Source organism: Geotrypetes seraphini, chromosome 3, assembly GCF_902459505.1.
Source record: "Geotrypetes seraphini chromosome 3, aGeoSer1.1, whole genome shotgun sequence".
In the NCBI taxonomy this organism is placed as follows: domain Eukaryota; kingdom Metazoa; phylum Chordata; class Amphibia; order Gymnophiona; family Dermophiidae; genus Geotrypetes; species Geotrypetes seraphini.
In genome coordinates this window covers 134536394-134564276 of record NC_047086.1, presented here as the reverse complement: position 1 = coordinate 134564276, position 27883 = coordinate 134536394, and the positions used below count along the sequence as shown (strand labels likewise).

The 27883-nt window shown below is 38.9% G+C and overlaps 1 protein-coding gene across 1 annotated transcript in view; it reads left to right on the top strand.

Moving 5' to 3' along the window:
- Window positions 1–27883, top strand: part of DRC1 (dynein regulatory complex subunit 1) — a 152204-nt gene that overhangs the window by 86155 nt on the left and 38166 nt on the right. Inside the window, exons 10-11 of the mRNA XM_033935808.1 lie at window positions 9459–9697; window positions 17276–17424. Of these exons, the coding sequence (XP_033791699.1) occupies window positions 9459–9697; window positions 17276–17424 (388 nt within the window). The remainder of the gene's footprint in view (window positions 1–9458; window positions 9698–17275; window positions 17425–27883) is intronic.

Sequence of the window (27883 nt, the reverse complement as noted above, 5' to 3'; positions counted from 1 at the left end):
CCCGGGAACTACAGGCCGGTGAGCCTGACTTCAATTATAGGGAAGATGGTGGAAGCTATGATAAAGGACGGCATTTGCGAGCACATTGAGAGAAATGGCCTACTGAGAACAAGCCAGCACGGTTTCTGTAAGGGAAGGTCGTGCCTAACGAACCTTCTGTACTTCTTTGAGGGAATAAGCAGTCGGGTGGACATTGGGGAACCCATCGACATCATTTACCTCGATTTTCAAAAGGCTTTTGACAAGGTACCACATGAAAGGCTGCTTAGGAAACTGTGGAACCACGGGGTGGGAGGGGATGTGCACAGATGGATCGAGCACTGGTTGTCGGGTAGACTGCAGAGGGTCGGAGTAAAGGGCCAATATTCTGACTGGCGGGGAGTCACGAGCGGTGTGCCGCAGGGATCGGTGCTGGGGCCGTTACTCTTCAACATATTTATCAATGACCTGGAAAAGGAGGCAAAGTGCGAGGTTATAAAATTTGCAGACGATACCAAACTGTGCGGTAGAGTTAGCTCCAGGGAGGAGTGTGAGGACCTGCAAAGGGACCTAGACAAGCTGGAAGACTGGGCAAACAAATGGCAAATGCGCTTTAATGTGGAAAAATGCAAGGTTATGCATATAGGGAAAAAGAACCCGTGGTTCAACTACAAATTGGGGGGGGCATTGTTGGGAGAAAGCAATCTTGAGAGAGACTTGGGTGTGCTGGTGGATGCATCACTGAAGCCATCTGCACAGTGCGCAGCAGCCTCAAAAAAAGCCAACAGAATGCTGGGCATCATAAAGAGGGGCATAACTACCAGGACGCGGGAAGTCATCATGCCACTGTACCGAGCGATGGTGCGTCCGCATCTGGAATACTGCGTTCAATATTGGTCGCCGTACCTCAAGAAGGACATGGAGGTACTTGAGAGAGTCCAAAGGAGAGCAACGAAACTGGTAAGAGGGCTGGAACACTACCCATATGCTGAGAGGTTGGATAGGCTGGGGCTCTTCTCTCTGGAAAAAAGGAGGCTCAGGGGTGATATGATAGAGACCTTCAAGATCATGAGGGGCATAGAGAGGGTGGATAGGGACAGATTCTTCAGGCTGAAGGGGACAACATGTACGAGGGGGCATTCGGAGAAACTGAAGGGAGATAGGTTCAAAACGAATGCAAGGAAGTTTTTTTTCACCCAGAGGGTCGTGGACACTTGGAATGCGCTACCGGAGGAAGTGATCAGGCAGAGTACGGTACAGGGATTCAAACAGAGACTGGATGGATTCCTGAGGGATAAAGGGATCGTGGGATACTGAGAAAGCTAACCAGAAAATAAATGTAGAAATCCAACCAGGTCGTGCAGGTGCAAGACCGGAGGGCTAGGACTTTGATAGGAAGATAGGACTCAATTAGGAAACCAAGGAGGCATGGGGGCACCTTCTGGTGATTTAGACAGGTCGTGACCTGTTTGGGCCGCCGCGGGAGCGGACTGCTGGGCAGGATGGACCTATGGTCTGACCCAGCGGAGGCACTGCTTATGTTCTTATGTTCTTATGTTCTTCTAAATGGGCTAGGAAGGAACTATTTACTCAATAGGCTTTGTATTATGGAAACTTGAATAAAGCGGGAAGATTACTAGCTAACTATTTAAAAGCAAAAATAAAAGAAAGTAAAAATTGTGGCTATTACAGATGAAAATGGGGTTACTCATTCTCAAACTGATAATATATTAAAACAGTTTTTTGAAATATTATAAGACTTTGTATTCTTCTGAGCTTTATTCAAATAAAGAACTTGATGATATAGAGTTTTTGAACTTAATTGAGGGTCCTAAATTTCCCGAGCATATTAAAGGATCTCTTGATGCACCTATTGCACTGAAGGAGATTCAGACAGCATTGAAGTCTCTTAGAATTGGATGCGCTCCAGGAGGTAATGGTTACACTGTGGAGTTTTATAAATCATTTCAAAATACATTACTGCCTTATTTATTAAATTTATATCAGGTTCAGCTGAATAAAGGCTGCATTTCAGGTACTATGGCAGAAGCTTTGACTATAGTTTTGCCGAAGCCAAATAAAAATCCTTTATTGGTTTCAAATTACAGGCCAATATCTCTGATAAATGTCGATGGAAAACTTTTGGCTAAGTTATTGGCTCTACGCTTGGCTAAGGCTCTCCCTTATATTATAGGTATGCACCAAACTGGGTTTGTTGCTCACAGACATTCTTCACATAATTCCAGGTTGGCTCTTCATATGTTGACCTTAACAAAATCCATGGAGGATCCGGCCTTCTCTGTATCTTTGGATGCAGAGAAGGCATTTGATTGTGTAGAATGGACCTTTATGTACCAAGCAATGGATTGCTTTGGGGTGGGTTATGGATTTATTCAAATGATTAAAGCTTTGTATAGCTCCCTTTCGGCCAGATTGTATATAAATAATTTTTTCTTAGATGGTTTTCATCTGGAGAGGGGAGTTAGGCAAGGATGTCCCTTATCTTCTCTGTTGTTTGATCTTGTACTGGAACCCTTACTATTGGCTATTCAACAAGCAGAGGAGATTTAAGATATTTCTTACGCTAGTCAGGAATACAAAGTTTCTGCATATGTAGATGATATTTTGCTTCATTTGAGGAATCCTGAATCTACTATTCCAAATTTACTGGACTTGATTGAAAGTTTTGGAAAATTTTCAGGATATAAAATAAATTGTAGTAAATCAGAAATTATTCCACTTAATGTACATTGTCAAAAAGGATTGTTTGATCAGTTCCCTTTTCTTTGGAAAGAAGAGGGTATAAAATATTTAGGAATATGGATTTATAAGACACTGGAAGAGACAATGAAAGCAAATGAAAAATCTTTATTGCTAAAGGTTACAGAAATGTGTGAGCAATGGAATCCATTACATTTGTCTTGGTGGGGGAGAGTCCAAACAGTTAAAATGATGATTTTGCCTGTGGTTTGTTACCAAATGGGAATGTTACCAATTTATTTTCAGGAGTCTTTTTATAAGAAATTGAATAGTATTTTTATTAAATTTGTTTGGTTGGGCAAAACTGCTAGAATCGCTTTAGTATCTCTACAAAAACCGATTGTGGAGGGGGGAGGTAAATTTTTTAAATTTCTTTAGGTATCATCAAGCCTATATTCTGCATCAGGGTATATACTGGATCCTGCCTCATGGAACATTATCCAGATTGGTTAATTTTGGAATGGAAAATTATGTCCCCAATGCGTCTGTCTCATGTATTGGACATTAAACTACCTAGTTATGCTATTATTTTGGATACTTGGAAGACCCTGAGATGTATCAATAAGTTAACTGAAATTCCTAGAACAGTCTCTGTGTCAATCCCTATGGCTGAACTCCAAGATACAAATAGGCGGGTCTAAAATTGCCTGGAAAGAGTCGATGCAGGCAGGCATAAGAACATTAGAGGATGTTATTTTAAATGGAAAATTGCTTGATTTTTCATGGTTGCAACAATCTTTTGGTATTTCAAAATTTCAATTTTATAAATGGTTGCAACTGAAGCAGGCTATTCAGAAAGGGTTCCCTGATTGGCGTAATTTGAAAAATTACTATAGCTTGCAGTTCCTCTATTTTCAGATGGACATGCTAGAACATCAAGCCGCCAAGTGGTATAAATTAATATCTGAACTCGTGAATAAGAAACCCCAAAATGTTTTTAGAGACATTTGGAGCATTGAGATTAAGCAGTATATTTCTGCATCTCGATGGCCACATATTTGGTCTTGGAGGATGAGGTGTACAGCATCAGCATCTATGAAACAAACTTTTTTTTTTGTTTGTTACATCGTTATTTTTGGACCCCGGTTAGATTGAATAAGTTAGATAATTCTACGTCTAATAGATGCTGGCACTGTCACCTAGACATAGGATCACTTACTGTTCTATTGCCCTAAGTTACTGATTTTTTGGAAATCGATTTGGGGACATATTAATAATATTTTAGAATCTGAGATCCCTTTGACTTATGAAGTACTGATTTGTGGTACTGTGTTGCATGTAAAAGATCCCTTAGACAAATATAAAAGACGACTCTTCTTAATTATGACAATTACAGCTGTACAATTGATTACCCACAATTGGAAAAATTGGAATCGTCTTAACTTTACATTCTGGTGGGCAAATTTATGTTTAATATATTAATATGAGAAAATGAACGCTGATTTGTTAGGGAATATAAATAATTTTAAATTAATATGGGGCCCATTGATGTCTTTTGTAGAATTATTATAGTTTTGATTTTTGTTGATATATTAATTGCACATCGGGGGGGAGGGGGCGGTGGAATATAGGTTTAAAATGAATATTTATCTTTCCTGAGGGTATTGGGAGGGAGGGTATTTTGGGGGCTTGATAAACAGTTTCTGAATGTTTATAAATGTTTAATTTATGGTTACGACATGTATAGCGCATTTCTAAAAACTATGAAAATTTTATAGATATTTTCATGATAATGGTTAGGTAGGGTGAGGGGAGGGGTATTGATTTGTTTGAATCTTGTAAAATTTTAAGTGATGTTTAAAGTGTAAAATATTTTTTATACTGTTTTCACTTATTGAAAGTATTAAAAATGAATAAAGATTTTAAAAAAAGGATCAGATGTACCAGTTGTAGTTTAATAAGCATCCCCAAAACATGGAAGTAATCCACAAAGGATATAAACAGTGCAAGCTTTATTAAAGGCTAAGGGTAAATATAATGAGATTTCTTCAAGAATGGCAAGGAAAGATTTGTTTTCTTTGCAAACCTTGTATTATGGAAAATCTAATAAGGCAGGAAATTTACTTGCAAATTATCTTAAAGCAAAGAAGAGAAGAATAAAAATAATAGCAATAAAAGATGAGAAAGGATATACGCATAATCAAATTAGTAATATTTTAAATCAATTTTTGATTTTTTACAAAGAGTTGTATTCTTCCGAGTCTTCTGTTGATAAAGTTCAAAAAGGTATGGAATTTTTAAATCTTGAGGGTCCAAAACTTCCTGATCATATAAAAAGAAGTTTAGAAGAACCTATATCATTAAAAGAATTAGAAACAGCGTTGAAGTCTCTTGGATCCGCTCCAGGTGGGGATGGTTTTACTGTGGAATTCTATAAAACATTTCAAAATTCTTTATTACCCTATTTACTAAATTTAAATCAGTTTCAACTTACTAAAGGTTGTATTAAAAGTACTATGGCAGAATCTTTGATGATTGTTATACCAAAGCCAAATAAAGATCCTACTTTGGTTTCAAATTACAGGCCAATATCATTAATTAATGTGGATGGAAAATTATTGGCTAAGACTCTGGCATTAAGGTTGGCAAAGGCTCTTCCTTACATAATTGATGTACATCAAACGGGTTTCATTGCAAACAGACATTCTTCTAACAATACAAGATTGGCGTTTCATACTTTAAATTTAACTAAAATGATGAATGAACCAGCTCTTGCTTTATCTTAAAAAAAAAAAAAAGCTGGTTTATCTACAGATAGATATTTACAAGAATGTGGAGCGTCATCATTAAAAAAAAGTCTAAGTCCATTTTGGGCATAATTCGCTAGTCACCAAAGTTGGCAGCATCTAAAGTCCATTCTCGAAAAATACGTCCAAAATATATTTTTTTTCGAGAATCGTCTACTTCTACATCTAGCTGTTTAATCATCCAGATCGCTAAGTTGTCTATCTTTATACCCCATTCTTATCCAAAAAATTGTCCAAGCCTAATACGCCTAGAAAAAGACCTTTTGGACATGGGAGGGATCAGCAAAGTGATGGACTGGACACCCAGACATGGCAACACAGTAGTGGAGCACCTTACAGGGCACTGCTGTGAACTTCACAAAAAGGGTGCCACATAAACATCTCACCACAACTCCCTTATAGGTCATGGTGAGCCCCCCTAAAACATCCCCCAAACCTACTATATCCACCTGTCTACTACCCCAATAGTCCTTATGGCTGCAGGTAGCACCTATATGGCAGTACAGTAGGGTTTTGGTGGGTGCAATTTTTTCACCATGAATGCAGTGTTTAGAGTGGCTTATGGGCATGGGTCCTCCTCTCTATGGTTCACTAGCTCTCCCCCCAGACTACCTAAGACACCTCTGTGCAGCTCTACTAGACTTTCCTATGCCAGGTGCTGATGTTCTGGAGGCAGGTATGTACTTTTTATTCCAATTTTTATGGGGGGGTCAGTGATCACGGGGGGAGTATGTGGGGGGTCTGTACTTTGTGTCTACAGTGGTTATCTGGTTACTTTGGATACCTTCTGGGCATTTAGACCTGGTTTTAAATTACCTAACTCACAACGTATAAGTTTCGTCTAGGAAGTCTTGTTGAACATTCGAGTATCGCTGCAGGATGACTAAGTCTAGGTCAGCCCACAGCCCACCTACCTCCTGCCCTTACCACTCCTTCAAAAACGCCCCTTTTCACTCTGAGCATACGTAGGCAGTGAAAAGGTCTAAGCTGTTTTTAGATACGTCTAAAACTCGTTTCGATTTTCGGCACTTGGACGACCTGTCTTTTAGGTCATCCAAGTACTGATTTAGGCAGGTGTTTAGATGTATTTCCGTTGCAATTATGAACCCCATAGTGTTTTTGATGGGGACATGTTCAAGCAATGATTAGGAATGTGTTTTTTAAATTGCATATAATAAGCAACTTAAGACCATATCTATCGGGCAGTACCTTTAAGACTGTATTTGCAGACAATAGTTTTATCAAGTCTTGATTATTGTAACCTTCCTCGACTTTATGTGCTTTGCAGGTTGTGCAGAACTCAATAGTTAGGAAACTCTTCAGATTGGGGAGGCGTGATCATGTATCGGAATGCTATATCACGCTATACTGTCTCAAGTTAGAGTACAGGATACACTATAAATTTCTGTTAATGGTTTAACTTTGTGTGCATAATTTAGCACCAAAATGTTTAGTGGATAGCATTCTGCCACATATTCTGCTTCAGTAGCTGTGCTCTGTGGACCATGCAGATTTACATATTCCAACAGTCAAGCAGTTACGACTAAAGGTGTCTAGGACCAATGAGTTTTCCTGTTCAAAGTGGTCAACAAATAAATAAACTATAAGGTGAAGTAAATGCTGCTTATTTTACCTCATTGGAATGACTACGAGACAGCATTGTATTTTCCAAAACAGACAATATTTTTATTATTAGTATAAAGACTTACAAAATTACAGCAGCAAAGGCATAGCAGAAAGAAATATATTGTCAGTTCAGAATATGCAATGGAGAGTAGAACTTATACCCATATGCCGAGCAGGGAGCTAGCATGTCCCTGCTGGCATACCCAAGTGAATTTCTCTCTGGTTTTACCTGTGATGCGTGGATTGTTATATAGAGAAATTCTTCCTTTGTTTCAAAAAGCACATTCCCGAACTCTGGTCATGTACTTCCCTATTCGTACAAAAATGTATACCTAACTATTATTCACCCCAGTCCATGCCTCTCTCACTCCCTCCCCCCCAGAGGGGGGCCCGAGCAGAAACAGAGAATTCTTCGTGAACTTTCTTCCTCCAGCTCTGAGATCCTTATCATCTTGCAGATGCTAATTTGCAGTTTTACAACGCTGTGCATCTTCAGGATGGCGTCCTTGTAGATAGTCTTATGCAGAAAGTTGGCAAGGGTGACCTCCAGCACCCCAGCTGTGCCTGATTCCCATAACTTGCAGACAGACAGCCAGCCTGGTTACCAGGCTCGTTCAGGCTTCTCCATCTCTACTCCCCATCATCCTGCAGGGATTGTTGCTCGTTATAAATGTTTTATGGCTTTCCAGGGAGCCTTGCATATGTGAAATCATACAGCACCGATAACAGCTCAGCAGAACCTTGGAGAAGTATTCTCCCAGCAAGGAATGGAGACAAGAACTTTGCAGCAAAGGCCAGCTGGGTTAGCATTTCAAAGGATACATGTGTTCACAGACAGCAAGGTACAGGCTGTTCCATCTGAAAGGAAAACTGGTTTAGGCTATGGGAAAATATAGGTTAAAAATGTCTGTAGTGTCCAGCATACACAAGTGAGGCCAGTATGTCCAGTTTATCCATCTGTATGTCCAGGTTATCCATCTCAAAGGTCTGCAGACACTTTTTTATAAAAGCATCCTCTCTGTCCCAGGTGGACTGAATCTTAGCTTTGCTAAAGCTAAACTGGTATGGGATTGGGTGAGTGAGCTAGCAGTTGATGAAGTTGGAATTGAGATCAGTTCCCCTAGCTGTTAGCCCACTGCCCTAACCATTAGGTTAGTGGTTCAGGCAGAGCTCCAGAGTTTGATTAATAGAACCAGGGTACCCAGATGCCATTATAGCAATGCATCACAACACACTAGTGTTCCGCATCAAGATTTCGGGTGTGCCGTGAGACGCCTGTGAGGAGAAGCACCGGCACCAGCTGACTGCCTACAGGACGTGCCTCTCGTGGCAAGAGGCACATTCTGTAGAGAGTCAGCCAACACCTCTCATAAGAACATAAGAATAGCTTTACTGGGTCAGACCAATTGTCCATCAAGCCCAGTAGCCCGTTCTCATGGTGGCCAATCCAGATCAATAGTACCTGGCCAAAACCCAAGGAGTAGCAACATTCCATACAACCAATCCAGGGTAAGCAGTGGCTTCCCCATGTCTTTCTCAATAACAGACTATGGACTTTTCCTCCAGGAAATTGTCCAAACCTTTCTTAAAACCAGCTATGCGCCTCTCCTCTTGCAGTACCCCCCACTGGCAGCTCAGAGCCCCATTTGGATGGCCTTTGCGCATGCATGGACATCAGTGTGATGACATCATGCATGCGTGTGATATTGCATTAACACCCATGCATTTCCAAATGCACTCTAGCCATGGCACAGAGTTTAGTGTACTACGGCTTCCAGAAGTTTGCAAGACACTGCATTATAAAATAAGTATTCTTTGCTCAGCACTTGGGCACCTAAATGGAAGCAACCTTTATAGAATTGTCTCCATAGCCAGTGCTGGTGACTGCCTTAAGTATAGTTATAGTGGCCACATCATCCTGAGTTACTCGTGGAGATGAATGTATGCTTTTTTGTAAGCACTTCAGGTGTTTAAGAAAATACAGTCTTCTGTTGAGCAATGTAATAAAAACCTTTCACTTGTTTTCTTGATGGACAAAAATTAATTTATTTTTGCCTTTTCTATTTGCAGATTAATATAATTTCTGACATAACCGGTATGTTTTTTTGTCCTCACTTTGGTTAATAGTCTGTACTCAAAAATTAACTTGCAGTCAATTAAACTTGAAATTATGAAAATTGCAAGCCAGTAAGTTACTTTCTTATGAAAGGAAAGTGAGAGCATTCTGACAAACCATTAGTTGTTCCAAAATACAGGCTTAGACCTTGATTCTTTCACTGTGCATTATACTGATTTTAGGACCATTAGGCAAAGGCTGTACTCCTGTTTCTTCTGTTTTCTTTGCAGACATTTTTCTATCATCGATAAAAAAAAATTTGAAGACATCTGGATAATGAATGAGGAAGAAATGAAAGAAATGATGCGAAAAGCCTTGAAAACTGATAAGATAATTCATGAGCAGCAACTGGGTCTTCCCTGGGTGAAACCCGACTATTGGTTCCTAGACAATGTAGGACCCATTGTACCACAGTTCAGGAAGAAGAAAACAGCCAGTGAGGTCGCAGAGGAAGTCATGTTATTAGCAGGTGAAGAGATACATTCATAATTTTACAGCTGTACCGAATGGCATATTTTACCATTAGGTCGAATAATAAATAATATTAAATAATAATGAAAAATATTATTCGGTGAAATATGAATACTGAATACAGCATTGGGCTTTAATATAACAAACTAGCTGATGCCCCGGCGTTGCACGGGTATTTAATAATAGCAATAACACAGTAAACGGATTGAAATAAAGATACTTTATAGTGGTGAATGAAATTATTGTTTTACAGCTTAATAAAAAGTACAATATTCAAATTATAATGTGAAATATTTGACAAAATGAATACAATACAACTAACGCAAAACGTGATTATAAACAACAATTTTAGTTTCACCTCCTGGAGCAAGAACAAATAAATTCTTGGGTGAACCCACCCTTGAGCAAGCAACATAGAGTTGTGGGCCGTGAGACCCCCAGAACATATCACCCCAGGTAGTGAGGGATCTGCATACCAAGTTTCGTCCAAATTGGTCACAGTGAGAATGGCAGCTTTTTACATTTTTTCCATTGACATGAATGGGTGAAATCTGATTTTCTGTTTGTAGCTCCGCCCACGTGTGCAGGGGGGTCGTGAGACCCCAAGAACATATCACCCCAGGTAGTGAGGGATCTGCATACCAAGTTTCGTTCAAATTGGTCAAGACATTTTTGAATTACTGTGAGAATGGCAGCTTTTTACATTTTTTCCATTGACATGAATGGGTGAAATGTGATTTTCTGTTTGTAGCTCCGCCCACGTGTGCAGGAGGGCCGCGAGACCCCCAGAACATATCACCCCAGGTAGTGAGGGATCTGTATACCACGTTTCGTTCAAATCGGTCAAGCCGTTTGTGAATTACTGTGAGAATGGCAGCTTTTTACATTTTTTCCATTGACATGAATGGGTGAAATCTGATTTTCTGTTTGTAGCTCCGCCCACGTGTGCAGGTGGGCCGCAAGACCCCCAGAACATATCACCCCAGGTAGTGAGGGATCTGCATACCAAGTTTCGTCCAAATTGGTCACAGTGAGAATGGCAGCTTTTTACATTTTTTCCATTGACATGAATGGTTGAAATCTGATGTTCTGTTTGTAGCTCCGCCCACGTGTGCAGGTGGGCCGCGAGACCCCCAGAACATATCACCCCAGGTAGTTGGAATTACTGTGAGAATGGCAGCTTTTTACATTTTTTCCATTGACCTGAATGGGTGAAATTTGATTTTCTGTTTGTAGCTCTGCCCATGTGTGCAGGTGGGCCGCGAGACCCCCAGAACATATCACCCCAGGTAGTGAGGGATCAGCATACCAAGTTTAGTTCAAATCGGTCCCACAGCTTTTTACATTTTTCCCATTGACTTGAATGGGTGAAATCTGAAGTTCTGTTTGTAGCTCCGCCCACGTATGCAGTTGGGCCACGAGACCCCCAGAACATATCATCCCGGGTAGTGAGGGATCCGCATAACAAGTTTCGTTCAAATCGGGCAAGCCGGTTTTGCGGAGGCAGTTTTTACATTTTTTCCATTGACATGAATGGGTGAAATCTGATTTTCTGTTTGTAGCTCCGCCCAGGTGTGCAGGTTGGCCGCGATACCCCCAGAACATATCACCCCAGGTAGTGAGGGATCTGCATACCAAGTTTCGTTCAAATCGGGCAAGCCGTTTTTGCGTTGGCAGCTGTTTTACATTTTTTCCATTGACATGAATGGGTGAAATCTGATTTTATGTTTGTAGCTCCGCCCACATGTGCAGGTGGGCCGTGAGACCCCCAGAACATATCACCCCAGGTAGTGAGGGATCGGCATACCAAGTTTCGTTCAAATCGGGCAAGCCGTTTTTGCGTTGGCAGCTCTTTACATTTTTTCCATTGACATGAATGGGTGAAATCCGATTATCTGTTTGTAGCTCCGCCCACGTGTGCAGGTGGGCCGCGAGACCCCTAGAACATATCATCCCGGGTAGTGAGGGATCTGCATACCAAGTTTCGTTCAAATCGGTCAAGCCGTTTTTGCGTGATCGCAGCACATACATACATACATCCGATTTTATATATATAGATAATAAAAGAAGCAATGCAAAATCAGATAAGAAATGTTTATTTCAGTAGAATTTAGAGCTTTGGATTATTTGTATTTGAATTAAAATCACTATTCGGTGGACTATTCAAGGCCAAAAGTAATTGAATACGGATGTTCGGTATAGCCCTACTGTAAATACATGCTTTAGAACAGTGGTTACCAAATCTGTCCTTGGGACCTACAGTCAGGCTTTCAGGATACTTGAAGTAAATAAGCATGATATAGATTTGCATGCACTGTCTCCATTGCATCCAAATCTATCTCACACATATTCATTGCAGATGTCTCGACTAACTAGGGATTTTCCAGGAGCTGTGTATCTCATGATTTTGGCATGTAGAAGAGGGCCAAAGTTCAACATACATAGAAGAGACCCCCCTCCCCCCAACAAGGATGGTTCTTGATGGGTTTTTTCTCTTCTATCTCATGATTAAAAAATATCTAAAATAGTCATAATACCGGATTTAATGCTTGTAGGCTGCTGTTCAAAGATGGTTGTAAGTAGTTTCCTCAAGGACAAGCAGGATGTCATAATTTCATGTGTGGGCAATGTCATCTGACAGAACCCTCATGTGTGAACTGTTGAGCAGCTTCTTTACTTACTGGTTTTGAGAATTCTGAACCAATTCTGCACATACCTTCTTCCCTGCTACTTTTGTGTGGAACCTAGCTAATCACCATTTTTCCATGAAGCATAAAAGCAGCTTTTTGTTTATTTTTTCACCAAATCTTGAAAATGCACTTGTGTAAATTCTGTCACTCTTGTGCAGATGTTGTTTTCTCTGGTATTTGCTCTAATTGGGTTTTTCAGGCATTTTTATGTTTTCTTTCCATCGTCCCTCTTTTGGTCCCAATAGGCCTAGGGCACCCAGCTGATACTTTTCATCATTGAGTCGTTTGATAGTGCTGTGGCTAATTTTTCTAGATATGTCCCAGTCAAGAGAAACAGCTTTGACATTGGAAGCACTGTTTTCCCTGGCTCCTGGAGCTGCATTGAACACCAGGAATACATCAACATCAAGAGTGTCTTGATCACTTAACTTTGAGCACTTAAAGAGGCCATTAGGGTTGATCTTTCTCTGGTTCCTTCCCAAGGAAGAGGAAGGATTTGTCCTCATCCTCGGTGCTGAGGGACTAAGATACTGGACATCAAGCAAAAGCTGGGTGCATTGACATTCAGCCTTTTTGGAGCATAGCACTGAGCACTGAAAATATCAGTGTCCTTGGAGTGCCCCAACTAAAGGATCGTTCATTCACTGGGACATCAGAGGGGATGCAACAGTCTCCACAGAGCTGAAATCTAGCTTCCAGTTCACCCTGAGTAACTCAGGATGATGTGGCCACTATGACTGTGGTACTCCTATCTTTGTAGATGGCAGCTGTTCAGGAAGTTTGAGGATTGCATGGAGCATTTCTGAATCTGACATGAAGCTGCTATGTTCACGGCATTGATGATGAGGCATGAAAAGGTTCAACTGATACATGAAGCTCATTTTCTATTTACAGAGAACTCATCAATAATGAGCTTTGAAGGGTTTGGACTTATTGTCATCCACACTAGAGTTAATCTCCAGTACATCAGGAGAGGAAACTTCCTCAGCGTATTGACAGTCCTCAGTGCTTCAATGTCCTCGGCACAGGCCTGACCAGAAGATCAATCATTCGAGGCAAGCAAAGACTTGAATGTCTCCCAACTGAGTACTTCCCTGAGTCTACTTCAGAATGCTCCTGGGCATCTGAGGAGGAACCAAAGCTGTTATTGGAGGAGGGGTTCACTGGTCTTCCATAAGATTTCTTCCCACCTTATTAAGAGAGTTAAATCTACTCCAGAGAAGCTCTCATTTACCAAGTTTGTCAGGAAGATGGTGGGAAAGCCATCCCTTTTCCTTTACAGGCAGAGGGGGATCCTAGGTCAGAAGCATTAGAAATCCTACAATTTTTCAACCCCACCCTATTTACAAAATCATAAAGGATGTACGAATGAGATTTTGGGAGATTCCCTTTCTGTACTACCTGTGAATAAGAAGGTTGATTCAATGTATAGAATCCAAAAGGCTCTAGGATTCAAAAATCTACAACTTTCTCACTAATCCATGGAAATTGAATCCACTCTCAAAAGAGCAAAGACTCACTCCTCAGTGCCCCCGGGGAGAGTGGTGAGGACCTTGGAATCTTTTAAGTAGAAATTATTTCAGAATGCTATGCATCTTACATGCTCTTCATGGACATACATTTGAAGAACATTGTGCATATTTTAATGGAGTTTGCCAATTCTCCCCCAAGATAAGGCTGATGAATTTGAAGAGCTTGAAGCTGCAATCTATAATAGTTTTGATATAGCATTGTGAGCCTCCACAATAGGGACTGACTCCCATAAAATTGCATAATTGTAGACCTTGGAGCTTATCAGACATGCACGAGAAACTTGCTAATGTTCCAAGTCATGGAGAGAATTACTTCAAAGATAAGGTACAGGAAGCTGCAGCTTTTATCAGACAGCATTCAGACACTCTTAAGCTCCTCTCTAGGCCCACTTCTGACCTGGTCGCCTCTTCTAGGAAGTTTTAGGACAATTGAGGGCCTACTACCCTCACCAGAGTAAATGTCCTCCTTTCTCTCATTCCTAGATAGGGACTTTGCTCTTGCACAAGACAACTGAGGGTCCAAAAAGCCCAGCCAAAACCAGGGACGACATTTGGGCTGTCTTTAGTAGAGCATAGCATCAGTCTCCATAACTGATCCAAAGACCATCCAGTAATAAGGTGGCTGAAAAATTTTTCAGCAGCATGTCCTGTTTTAACTTTGGACTAGTGGATTCTAAAAATTTTCTGAGAAAGTTATTGCTTGTATTTAGAAAACATTCTTCCAAATTACTCACCAAGAATATCATAGTTAAGCTGTCAATATCAGGAATTGCTTACCAAAAGAACTCGCTTAAAGGCCATGTGGTTGAACCTGTTTCACCGTGGGGAATACTAAAAGGGATTTTATTTAAAATACTATACTTCCTAATAACAAAGAAGACCTGGGAGAAGGGAAGAGAGAGGATTTTGCCCTATCCTAGACCCGAGGGCTAGGAAAAAGTATCTGGCCACAGAAAAATTCAGGCTAGTTTTCATGGGCACTTTTATTCATATGCTTCAAAAGGAGGATTGGTTATGCTCTCTGGACTTAAAGGAAGCTTATATTCACAACTGAATCCAAGTCACAGGAAGTATATAAGATGAATAATAGGGAAACACCACTTCTAGTATCATGTGTTGCCAGTTGGTTTTACATCAGCACCAAGAGTATTTACAAAGTCCCTAGCAATCATCACAGCATCTCTACACAGACTGGAGATGTATGTATTTCCTTACTTAGACAACTGAGGCATATTCCTATCTTTCCAGCTCACAGAAAGTTCTTGAAGTTTCATATTCTGGACAAGCATTTCCAATTCTCTGCTTTTCCCTTTGGCCTGGAAACAGCACCATGAACCTTTACCAAGGTGATGGTTGTTGTGGCAGCGCACCTCCACAAGGTGGGAATTTAGGTGCATCCTTACCTGGATGATTGGCTCATAAGAGCACCCTTGAGGGATGAGGGAGCGACAGCGGTAGAGCAAGTGGTCCAGGTCCTAGAGATGTTGGTCTGGGTAGTCAACTTCAGGAAGAGTCAATTGAGTCCTTGTAATACCTGGGACTCTGATTCAAGATGGCACAGAACAGGATCTTCCTCCCAAAAGCATGCAAAATAAAGCTTGCAAGGCAAATTCTGGAGATTCACGGCCTGATGACCCCATCAGCTTGACAGTATCTTCAACTGCTGGGATATATGGTAGCCACAATAGATGTGGTTCCTTAAGCAAAAGTGCATTTGCATCAACTTCAGGAATCACTCCTCTCAAGGTGGTCTCTGCAAATGGATGATCTGGACCTCCCGCTGATGTGGTCAGGGAAGGCATGGAGCAACCTGGACTGGTGGGTGGAGCCACAGTCCTTTAACAGAGGAATGCTGCAGTGGTGCTCGACTTCCAGCAGGACAGTCTGAAGAAGGGCCTAATAGGTAGCTCTCTCAAGGTACAGATAGATGGACTTTTCTGCTTCAGAGCACAGATCAGCAAGCACTCATTGGTGTCCCATCTGGGTGTTTCTAGATTTTTGAAGGGAGCCTTACATATTTGCCCTCCAGTGCAACATCTTGGAACCTGTGGGCACTTCTGAAAGCCCCATATGAGCCTTTGGAGGAGGCATCCCTAATAGATCTAACTGTTGAAACAGTTTTCCTAGTGGCTGTGATGTCAGTGAGAAGGGTGTTGGAGCTAAAAGCACTTTCTGGCATGGAACCCTTTCTTCGCATCTCAGAGGTTAGCCTTGATATTTGAACAGTCTCTTCCTTCCTACCAAAGGTCGTGTCCAATTTTCACATGAACCAGGAGGTGCGACTCCCAGCCTTCATACCTACAGGAGTGAAGAAAGCAGATAGTATGTTGAATCCCCCTCATTTGAACCTTTGGATCAACAGCATTTGTGTTTTTGGCTTGTAGTCTTCCAGTCCCTGAGGAAGGATTTTTCAGCCTTGAAACCGGGCTTGGTTGAACATCTTTAAGATTATTACAGCAATTGCTTTTCTACAGCCTGTGGAACGTTGTGCCTGTATCTTGAATGGAAGAAACAGCTGATAGATCAACTGGACAGCGTTTCCCGTGGCTTCAGCTAAGTAACCTCTACACATTATTCTTTTGGCTGAATACATTCACTTTTCCAGTTGTCTTTTTTTCTCTCTCCATGGGCTCACACACTGGGGGCAGAGAAACTCTTTTTGTTTAGTTTTGAAGTGTTTGTTTATTCACTGAAATCACTTTAAAGGCACCATTAGCACACAGCGGGTTACCCATGATGGTGTGAGGCTGGAACCTAGAGATTCTGTCTTGGCTTTAAGAAGTTGAGCAGATTCCTTTCAATTTGTTCTTTAAAATTGTGGTTAAGTAGTATTGTTCTTTAATGTTTGCATGTAGAGCAGAACAGATTTATGTAGTTTCAAAGAGTTTCCCCACAACCTTCTCTTATGTTTGCACTCTAGGACTCACTAGAAGCTTTGGTACCGACTGATGGGGATGGAACTCATCCCAGAGTGATGGGCAGGTGGAGCATGAAAACAAATATGGGCTCTTTACAATCCTTGAAACTAATGGGTGTTTAAACCAATGGTCAAGACTACTATTCCTGTTTATAAGAAAGAAGATTACAAGGTAAGAACCTAATCTTTCCATATAGGCCTACATTCTATTTACGGAAAGCACTGAATATTTGCCATACCCACATAACTTCTGGTGCTGCAAAAGACCTTGATATTCAATATTAGTACCTGAAAAGGGACTGGCACTGAATTATCCTGGTTTAAATTAGTTGGTGGCAATCAGCATTTTAAAAAATGCTGACTGCCACTGGATGAATATTGACCAGTACATGTTTTATTCTTTTTTTAATTTTTTGGTCCTGATTTGCCCTTTATAGTTGACAAGCACATACAAATTAAAGAGGATAAGGAGTTCAAGGAGTCAGTCTGTATGGATAGTGGAGCAACTGACACCGAGATCGATCCTTCTCTGCAGTTCTCACCAAAGACAGTTAAACAGATCCTGGAGATCCTCTGTGATGAATCAGTGAGTGGCTTCTCAAGAAAAATTAACCTGTATGGTATTGATTCAGAATATTTTATTGTAATAACAGTTCTACAAACATGTGGATAAAGGTGAACCAGTCAATATTGTGATTCTGGATTTTCCAAAGGCATTTCACAAAGTACCTTATAAAAGACTCCTGGGGAAATTAAAAAGTCATGTGATAGGAGGTAATGACTTATTGTAGATTAAGAACTGATTAAAAGATAGAAAACAGAGAGTAGGTTAAATGGTTAGTATTCTCAGTGGAGAAGGGTAGATAATGGGGCTCCCCAAAGGGGTCTGTTCTAGGACCTCTACTTTTTAACATATTTACAAATGATCTGGAGATAGGAATAACTAGTGAAATTAAATTTCTCCAAGGACAAGAGGCCTTCAGTTCTTACAGCTGAGTGATGTCATCCTTCAAAGCCCAGCATGGAGATAACTAGCTATAATTATGTAGATGATGTCACTCAGCTGTGAGAATATTTGGCCTGCTGTCCTTGGAAAACATCTGCTACAGGTAAATAATTTTCCTTTATAGGTAAGCAACTCTGTTATATGGGCTGAATATCTGGTAGGAATTAACAGGACAAGCCTTCGGGGGGCGTGGCTTGGACACGCAAGCAAATGGTCGGGTAATAGCAGTGCTCCGTGTCAGACAAGCTATTATTTCAAATTTTAAAGCTCCAAAATTGATATTTTTTCGCTGAAAAAGGTGGATAAGAAGAAAATGGCATCGGGCAAACAAAATAAAAACGATGCAGGAGCCGGAGGATCAGGAACAAGCAGTAATAAAAGATCAAAGCCTGAGCCAGGGACACCTTCAAAGGTTCCACTGCCTACAGAAGGAGATCCAGACATGATGGTAGAAATAAGACAGATCAAAGATATCGTTTTAGAAATCAAAAAACAACTTCAAAAGGCAATTGACGACGTAGCCATGTTTACAAAAAGAGTGGACCTAATTGATAACAAAATAACTCACTTAGAAGAAAAATCGGAAGAGGTACATACTGAAGTTATGCAAAACAAAAAAGCTTGGAAAGAAATGGAAATAATGAAGAGAGACTTGGAAGATTGTTTGAATAGAGAAAAAAGAAATAATTTAAGAATTATAGGGATGCCTGAAGGAGTGGAAAAAAATGATCCCATCACTTTCCTTGAACAATTCCTTCCAAAAATCCTACCTCTGAAATCCAAAGTGCCTTTTGAAATTGAAAGAGCACACAGAATACCAGGACAAAAAACAGCGGTACAAAAAGGTCCAAGAACTCTAATATTTAAATTATTAAGATACCAACATGTTGCTGAAATATGTCAGCTAGCTAAAGAAAATAAAAATTTACGATGTCAAGATGCACGTATACACATTGTTCCTGATTTTGCCAGAGAAACTGCCTTCAAAAGAAAACAACTACTGGATTTAAGACCTCAATTAAGGGCACTAGGGGCAAGATATGGACTTCTTTATCCAGCGGTTATGAAAGTAACTTTGGGAAATAAAACGCAAAACTTCACTGATCACAAGAAATTAGCAGAATATCTAGAACAATGTGAACAACCAATGACTTCTTAAATAAAACGCTGAGTAAGTTTACTAAGACTGAATTCATATCAAATGATTGTGTTTGTATTTCATTTTATTTTAAATCGTTACCGCAAATATACTCTGGAAAAAAAAACAAAAAAAAACCAGTTTGAATTAACTGTTTCGAATATATGGAATTTTTCAACTTACTTTTAAAAATAAGGAAGATCGTTGTCACGAGGATGGAACTTGATTTTAATGAAGACGTAGATAGAAGAGTGACGCGCAGAGAGGACGGAGTGTTGGCTTCCATTCGATGACATTGCAAGACTCTGGGAATTGATTGATTGCGTCGGATTTCTGATAGACTAAGAAGAATACAGAATAACTGTTTTCCGGCCAAATATTCCCTTAATGACATGGATAGACCCGAAGAATGGTGATCGCTTTGTCACTACAAAAAAAAAAATATGCGAAGAAGCATGCATTGGGAGGAAACCTTTATTTAACCAATGAACTGCACCGGAAGTAAAAAGGATTGGTTGTTCTCACGTCATCACGTCTACGGAGGAAGAAGAGGGATCTCGAAGAGGAAATAAAAAAAAAAAAGGAGTGTTCATACCAGCGGGACTAAACGAATGGAACATAAGATATATTATATAAAATGAAATAAATTGTCTATGTATAGGAAGGAATAATATCTTTATAGGATAGATAGGTTTATAGGATCCAGATATATGCTAATATCCATTCTTTTCAAGATACAGTTCTACACAAGATATAGAGGAAAGTTTATGCATAGAACTCACTAAAGATTCCAATTGAATGATTAAAATATGAACAAGAATGAGAAAGAGAATGGGTTATGATAGATTTTAATTTTATTAAAATTTTTGCCTTCTAATTTTGGATGAATGGATTTTGTGGAATAGAAGAAGTAATGAATGCGATGAATGAGTATAGGTATGGAAGATAAAATGTTTGCTTAATGATTTATTGTAAACTTATCCTAGATAAGAATTTTATAACTTCAAAATATTTTAAAATACATTTAATTCATCTTAACAAAACAAACTTGGAATAGATGAAATTATGCATATAAATAAGAAAGTAAAGATATATAAATTGTTAAATTTTAATAGTAATTTTACTATTATGGAGCTTAGGAGAATTTAAGTATTTTATTTTTAGCTTGTAAGGAGTGATAAGAACATAAGAACATAAGAACATAAGCAGTGCCTCCACCGGGTCAGACCATAGGTCCATCCTGCCCGGCAGTCCGCTCCCGCGGCGGCCCGAACAGGTCACGGCCTGTCTGAGTCACCAGAAGGGGCCCCCTTGCCACCTTGGTTTCCCATTGAGTTCTATCTTCCCATCGAAGTCCTAACCCTCCGGTCTTGCACATGCACGACCAGAGCAGGCCGCGACCCCTGGTTAGCTTTCTATACCTGTGTTACATCTCAGCACCTCTCTCAGTATCCCACGATCCCCCTATCCCTCAGGAATCCGTCCAATCCCTGTTTGAATCCTTGTACCGTACTCTGCCTGATCACTTCCTCCGGTAGCGCATTCCAAGTGTCCACGACCCTTTGGGTGAAAAAAAACTTCCTTGCATTTGTTCTGAACCTATCTCCCTTCAGTTTCTCCGAATGCCCCCTCGTGCCTGTTGACCCCTTCAGCCTGAAGAATCTGTCCCTATCCACCCTCTCTATGCCCCTCATGATCTTGAAGGTCTCTATCATATCTCCCCTGAGCCTCCTTTTTTCCAGAGAGAAGAGCCCCAGTCTATCCAACCTCTCGGCGTACGGGCAGTGTTCCAGCCCTCTTACCAGCTTCGTTGCTCTCCTTTGGACTCTCTCAAGTACCGCCATGTCCTTCTTGAGGTACGGCGACCAATATTGAACACAGTATTCCAGATGTGGACGCACCATCGCTCGATACAATGGCATGATGACTTCCCGCGTCCTGGTTGTTATGCCCCTCTTTATGATGCCCAGCATTCTGTTGGCTTTTTTCGAGGCTGCTGCGCACTGTGCAGATGGCTTCAGTGATGCATCCACCAGCACACCCAAGTCTCTCTCAAGACTGCTGTCTCCCAACATTGCCCCCCCCAATTTGTAGTTGAACAACGGGTTCTTTTTCCCTATATGCATGACCTTGCATTTTTCCACGTTAAAGCTCATTTGCCATTTGTTTGCCCAGTCTTCCAGCTTGTCCAGGTCCCTTTGCAGGTCCTCACACTCCTCCCTGGACCTAACTCTGCCGCACAGTTTGGTATCGTCTGCAAATTTTATAACCTCGCACTTTGCCTCCTTTTCCAGGTCATTGATAAATATGTTGAAGAGTAACGGCCCCAGCACCGATCCCTGTGGCACACCGCTCGTGACTCCCCGCCAGTCAGAGTATTGTCCCTTTACTCCGACCCTCTGCAGTCTACCCGACAACCAGTGCTCGATCCATCTGTGCACATCCCCTCCCACCCCGTGGTTCCACAGCTTCCTAAGCAGCCTTTCATGTGGCACCTTGTCGAAAGCCTTTTGAAAATCAAGGTAAATGATGTCTATAGGTTCCCCATTGTCCACCCGACTGCTTATTCCCTCAAAGAAGTACAGAAGGTTCGTTAAGCATGACCTTCCCTTACAGAATCCATGCTGGCTTGTTCTCAGTAGGCCATGTCTCTCGATGTGCTCGCAAATACCGTCCTTGATCATAGCTTCCACCATCTTCCCTATAATTGAAGTCAGTTAAACTTGTTAAAGATGTTAAACTTGATCTAATTTTGCGTTTCCAAGTATTCGTATATGTATGGGGTGGGGAGGGAGGAAGTGGGGGGGTATTAAATTTTAAGGGTCTGCATAAAATAGTTAATTCTTTGATTTATCTTATATATGGGGAAAAGAAGTTTATAAAAAATACTGAAGATTGGGGTGAAATGTTACAAATTATATTAATGCATAATGGATCTTAAAATAATATCTTTAAACGTTAATGGTCTCAATCACCCGATTAAAAGAAAAAAGGCATTATTATTTTTAAAAAGACAAAATGCTGATATATGCTGCATACAAGAGACCCATCTGTCAAGTACTGAATCTATTAAGCTAAAAGGTGATTGGGTCAAACAATGTTATTTTTCTTCGGCAATAGGGAAAAAAGCTGGTGTTGCTATACTAATAAGTAAAAAATGTTCTGCTTCATTTAAGTTTAAGGCAGCTGATCCTCTTGGAAGGTGGGTATATGTGGAAATGGACATGGGAAATACCACCATGACGCTCTTCAATATATATGCCCCTAATTCGAATCAAAATGAATTTTTTAAAACTCTGCAACAATTAATTCTTCCACTTGCTACTTCAAATCTAGTAGTAGCAGGGGATTTCAATGATGTCATGGATCCACTGATAGATAAAAGTCCGAGAAGATTTATAAAATCATTAGGCCTTGATAATTTGATACAATCTTGTGATTTAAAAGATATTTGGCGTATTCTTCAATTTGATGGTCGGGAATTTTCGTTTTGTTCACAGGTTCATAATTCTTTTTCTAGAATAGATTACATTTTTGTTTCTAATCAATTAGTACATCAAGTCACACAGGTTGTCATTGATCCAATTATACTATCTGATCATGCTGGAGTGTGGATTGAAATTAAAATAATAGATCAGAATGGAAATAGACCTTTATGGAGATTAAATATTACATTGCTTACAGATACTGACTTTTGTGAAAATCTTTTGGAAAAAATGAAAGATTATTTTCAAATTAATGATACAGAAGGAATTTCAATAGAGACTTTGTGGGATGCTTTTAAAGCATACATTAGAGGACAAATTATTTCTTATTCAGCTTTGCAAATAATAAAGGAAAAAAAGCAATTTACAGAATTGGAAAAAGTGGTGAAGTCTCTAGAATCAAAATTAATTGAAAAATGGGATTATTTGACACAACAAGAACTTTTAAAAGCTAAAGGTAAATATAATGAAATTTCTTCAAAAATTATTAGAAAAGATTTATTTGTACAGCAAGCTTTGTATTATGGAAATTCGAATAAGGCGGGAAGAATGCTAGCAAATTATCTTAAAGCAAAAAAAAGAAAAACAAAAATAATTGCTATTCAAAATGAGAATGGTGAAATGTTATCTCAAATTGATCCTATTATAAAACAATTTTTAAAATTTTATAAAGATTTGTATTCTTCTGAGCCTTATTCGAAAAAGGAAAAGGATGGTTTAGATTTTTTAAAGTTAATAGAGGGACCAAAGATTCCTGAACATATAAAACAAAGTTTAGAAGAGCCAATATCCTTAAAAGAGTTAGATACAGCTTTGAAATCCCTTAGGGTTAGATCCGCTCCAGGTGGAGATGGTTATACAGTAGAGTTTTATAAATCATTTCAAAACATTATAATGCCCTATTTATTAAAACTGTATCAGACACAACTAAATAAAGGTTGTATTACAGGTACTATGGCTGAATCAATAACTATAGTTTTACCTAAGCCAAATAAAGATCCCACTTTGGTTTCAAATTATAGACCTATTTCTTTAATAAATGTGGATGGAAAAATTTTAACTAAGGCATTAGCATTAAGATTGGCTAAAGCTCTCCCTTTCATTATAGATATGCATCAAACAGGTTTCGTTGCTCAAAGACATTCATCTCATAATACTAGATTGGCACATCACATGTTATATTTGACAAAATCCATTAATGACCCAGCATTCTCTATTTCATTAGATGCTGAAAAAGCTTTTGATAGAGTGGAATGGTCCTTCATGTTTCAAGCAATGGAATGGTTTGGTATAGGATCCGGATTTATACAAATAATAAAAGCATTGTATAGCTCCCCTGCTGCTAGATTATATATCAATAATAATTTTTCAGAAAGATTTATTCTACAGAGGGGGGTTAGACAAGGATGCCCACTATCTCCTTTGCTTTTTGATATAGTTTTAGAACCCTTGTTATTAGCTATAGAACAGGTAGAGAAGATACAGGGTATTCCGCACTCAGATAGAGAATATAAATTATCAGCATATGTGGATGATATTTTACTTTATTTGAGAAATCCGGAAACAACCATTCCAAATTTGCTTGAATTAATTGAAAAATTTGGAAAATTTTCAGGTTATAAAATAAACTGGAATAAATCAGAAGTGCTTCCACTCAATGTACATTGTACAAAAAGCTTATTTGACTCGTTTTCTTTTATTTGGAAAGAAGAAGGATTAAAATACTTAGGAATTTGGATTACAAAAACTGTGGATGAGACTATGAAAATTAATGAAAAAAATTTATTACAAAAAGTGTCAGAAATGTGTGAACAATGGAATCCTTTATGCATATCTTGGTGGGGGAGAGTGCAAACTGTAAAAATGATGATATTACCAGTAGTTTGTTACCAAATGGGTATGATACCAATTTTTTTTCAGGGGTCTTTTTACAAAAAATTGGATAAGATGTTAACAAAATTTATTTGGCTTGGGAAAACCCCCAGAATTGCTCTAGTATCTTTGCAAAGACCAATTGCGGAGGGAGGGGTAAATTTTCCAAATTTTTATAGGTACCATCAAGCCTATATTATGCGTCAGGGTATGTATTGGATCCTCCCAGAGCCCATTGAACATATACCAGATTGGTTCTGGTTAGAATGGAGATTAATGTTTCCTTTACGTCTGAGTCATGTTATCAGTATTCAAATGCCAAGGTTATATAAGGATCACAAAATATTTGTTGATACTTGGAAAACTATAAGATATATAAGTAATCTAACTCCTATTCCAATAACTAAATCAACGACTCAAACAATATAGCTCAATCCAAAGATCAAAGTTGGCGGTTTTAAAATTATCTGGAAACATTGGATGATTGCTGGAATTCGTATTTTAGAGGATGTAATGAATAAAGGTAAACTGCTTGAGTTTTCACAATTGCAAAATAAATTTGGTTTGAATAAATCACAATATTTCAGATGGATGCAATTGAAGCAGGCCATTCAGACAGGGTTCTCTGAATGGAAAAACCTTAATAACTATCATAGTATGGAATTCTTATGTTTTCAGATAGATTCCATGGGTCACCAGGCCGCAATGTGGTATAAATTAATATCTGGATTTGTATATAAAAAGAAAAAAAAATGGTCTTAGAGATATTTGGAGCATTGAGATTAAGCATCAGATTAATGCATCTCAATGGCCACGACTATGGTCTTGGAGGTTAAGATGTACATTGTCAGCTTCTATGAGACAAACTTGGTTTTTTATTTTACATAGAGCTTTATGGACCCCCACACGTTTACATAGAATAGATAGTTCTAAGTCTAATAGATGCTGGCATTGTCATCTTGAAGCAGGGACATTAGATCATCTTTTATTCTATTGTCCATTCATATTAATATTTTGGAAATCAATTTGGCCTCAAATTAATAGGATGTTAGAAAATCCGGTAGCCTTGACATATGATACGATTTTGTTTGGTACTGCAATGAGAGCTCGAAGTCAAATCTCATCAAATAACAATAAACTTTTATTTATATTGACTGGAGTAGCAGTACAGCAAATTACACATAATTGGAAAAATTATGACAGATTGAACTATAATTTTTGGTGGAATTCAGTTTGCCATATATATAAGATGGAGCGTACATTTGCAACACAAAAAGGATATATGGATAAGTTCAAAAGGATTTGGGGACCATTACCAGATTTTTGCAATGACTGATTTTAATTTTTTCCCATAATAAGATAATGGTTAAAGAAGGGAGGGAGGGAAGGGGTAAGGAATTTATTTTCTTTATTATACATTATAAAAATATATCATAATGAATGATAGTCATATGTGAAACTAAAGTAATAAAGGGAGGGAAAAGGGTTCATAATTAAATAATAATTGATAAAATCACTACAATATATATGTTATATAAATTCATACGAAAAATAATATAAAATATGGTTTATATAAAGTACATTATAGAGATATCAAGTGTATTGTTAAGATAATTGTATGGAAAATTTATAACACTTGTTGATATATGAAAAAATCAATAAAAAACTTACACAGAAAAAAAAAACAGGACAAGCCTTCAAAGATATACTGGAAGCAATAAACTATTTTGTTCCCTTTTCATTCTCATTTCCCTAGATTTAGCAGCAGCATTTGATACAATTGACCATCATTTACTACTCCAACGTCTCTCTTCTATTGGTCTAAGTGACCAAGTACGGTACTTGAATGGTTCCGAGCATATTTTAAAGACAGATTTTCCACAGTGTACTTCAAAAATTCTTTCTCTAAACCATATCAAACAAACCACGGAGTCCCTCAAGGTTCAATATTGTCTCCATTATTGTTTAACATTTATTTGGCCCCTCTTTTAACTCTTTGTCAATCAATTGGATTTACAGTATATGCTTATGCAGATGATTTTCAATTTCTGCATACTATTGACCCCACAAGTTCACAAGACATATCCGACATTAACCAAAAGCTAGCCAAAATCCATGACTGGCTAAATGTCAATCAATTATCCCTAAGTATTAACAAAACCACTACTGTACTCTTCTCAGGGAAAGAAGGATCCCCACTTATTAACCCAATCTTAATTGACAATACGCCACTAATTCAAACCAATAATACAAGAATTTTGGGAGTTATAATAGATAACAAACTCACATTTCGTACACACATCAGTGCGCTGGTCAGAAATTGTTTCTATAGGTTGAGGATGATTCGATCACTCGTCCCCCTCCTTGACAAATTTTCCCTTATTACACTAGTTCACTCTTTAGTTATATCAAAATTATTGTAATTCTTTATTAAAAGGGGCATTTTTAAAAGACATACAGCGACTTCAATTGATTCAAAACACAGCAATAAAGATAATTTCAGGTTCAAAATAATTTGACCATGTTTCACCTTTATTACAAGAAGCTCACTGGTTAGCAATAATACATAGGATAACATATAAAATAGCTCTTTTAGTCTTTAAAACAATTAAGACCAATACACCGGCTTTTATTGATAGGCTCCTGATCCCATAAAGTTCATCGAGAGTTCTTAGATCATCCTCTCAGTCTACCCTTAACGTTCCCTCCTTGAAAATTATCGGAACACGCCGTGCCTCTATTTTTTCAGTAACAGCACCAACGATTTGGAATTCTCTCCCTTTGTTCATGAGACTTGAACAAGATTTGCAGAAATTCAAGAGTAGTTTAAAGTGTCTTCTTTTCAAAGAAGCCTTCAACTGAATTTACTAAGTATATCATGAGACAGCATCTTATGATTTTTCTCATTCATGAAACCAGTTCACCTGTATTTTTCTCTTTCGATCTCTCACAACCACTTTCTACTTTCTCTTACCCTCCCAATGTACTTCCCTTTTATGTACTTTTCTTGAAAAATTGTATTTCTGCCCTCCATTCCTATTGTTTCTCAAGTTTAATTACCCCTGTTGGTCTAGTTATAAATATTATGTATCAGTGATTTCTTTAAAATCTCATTTTTATTTCTGTAAAACGCTTTGTAATTTGAAAAGCGTTTCATCAAATAATTTGAATAAACTTGATAAACTTGATTCTTTACTTGTCCTGTCAATTCTCAACAGCACATTTTTTTTGTGAGCCTGTTTTCCCTTGGTTCTGTCTCCTACTTTGTGGGCCTGTTTCTGTAAACAATGCCTAACTTGGTAGGTACCTAGTAAATTGGCACCTATCATATGTCATTCAAAGTTAGGTAGATTCACGCCTATTAGCACCTAAATCAAGTTAGGCACCAGTAGGTGTGTACAACTTAGGCACCAGTATAATAGGCCAGGATTTTCTAGGCCTAAAATACCAGTGCCTAACTCAATCCATGCCTAAACTCCACCCCTAACCACACGTACGTTTCAGGTAGGCCCCTTGGTCTAGATGCCTACTGTGAGGTGATAGG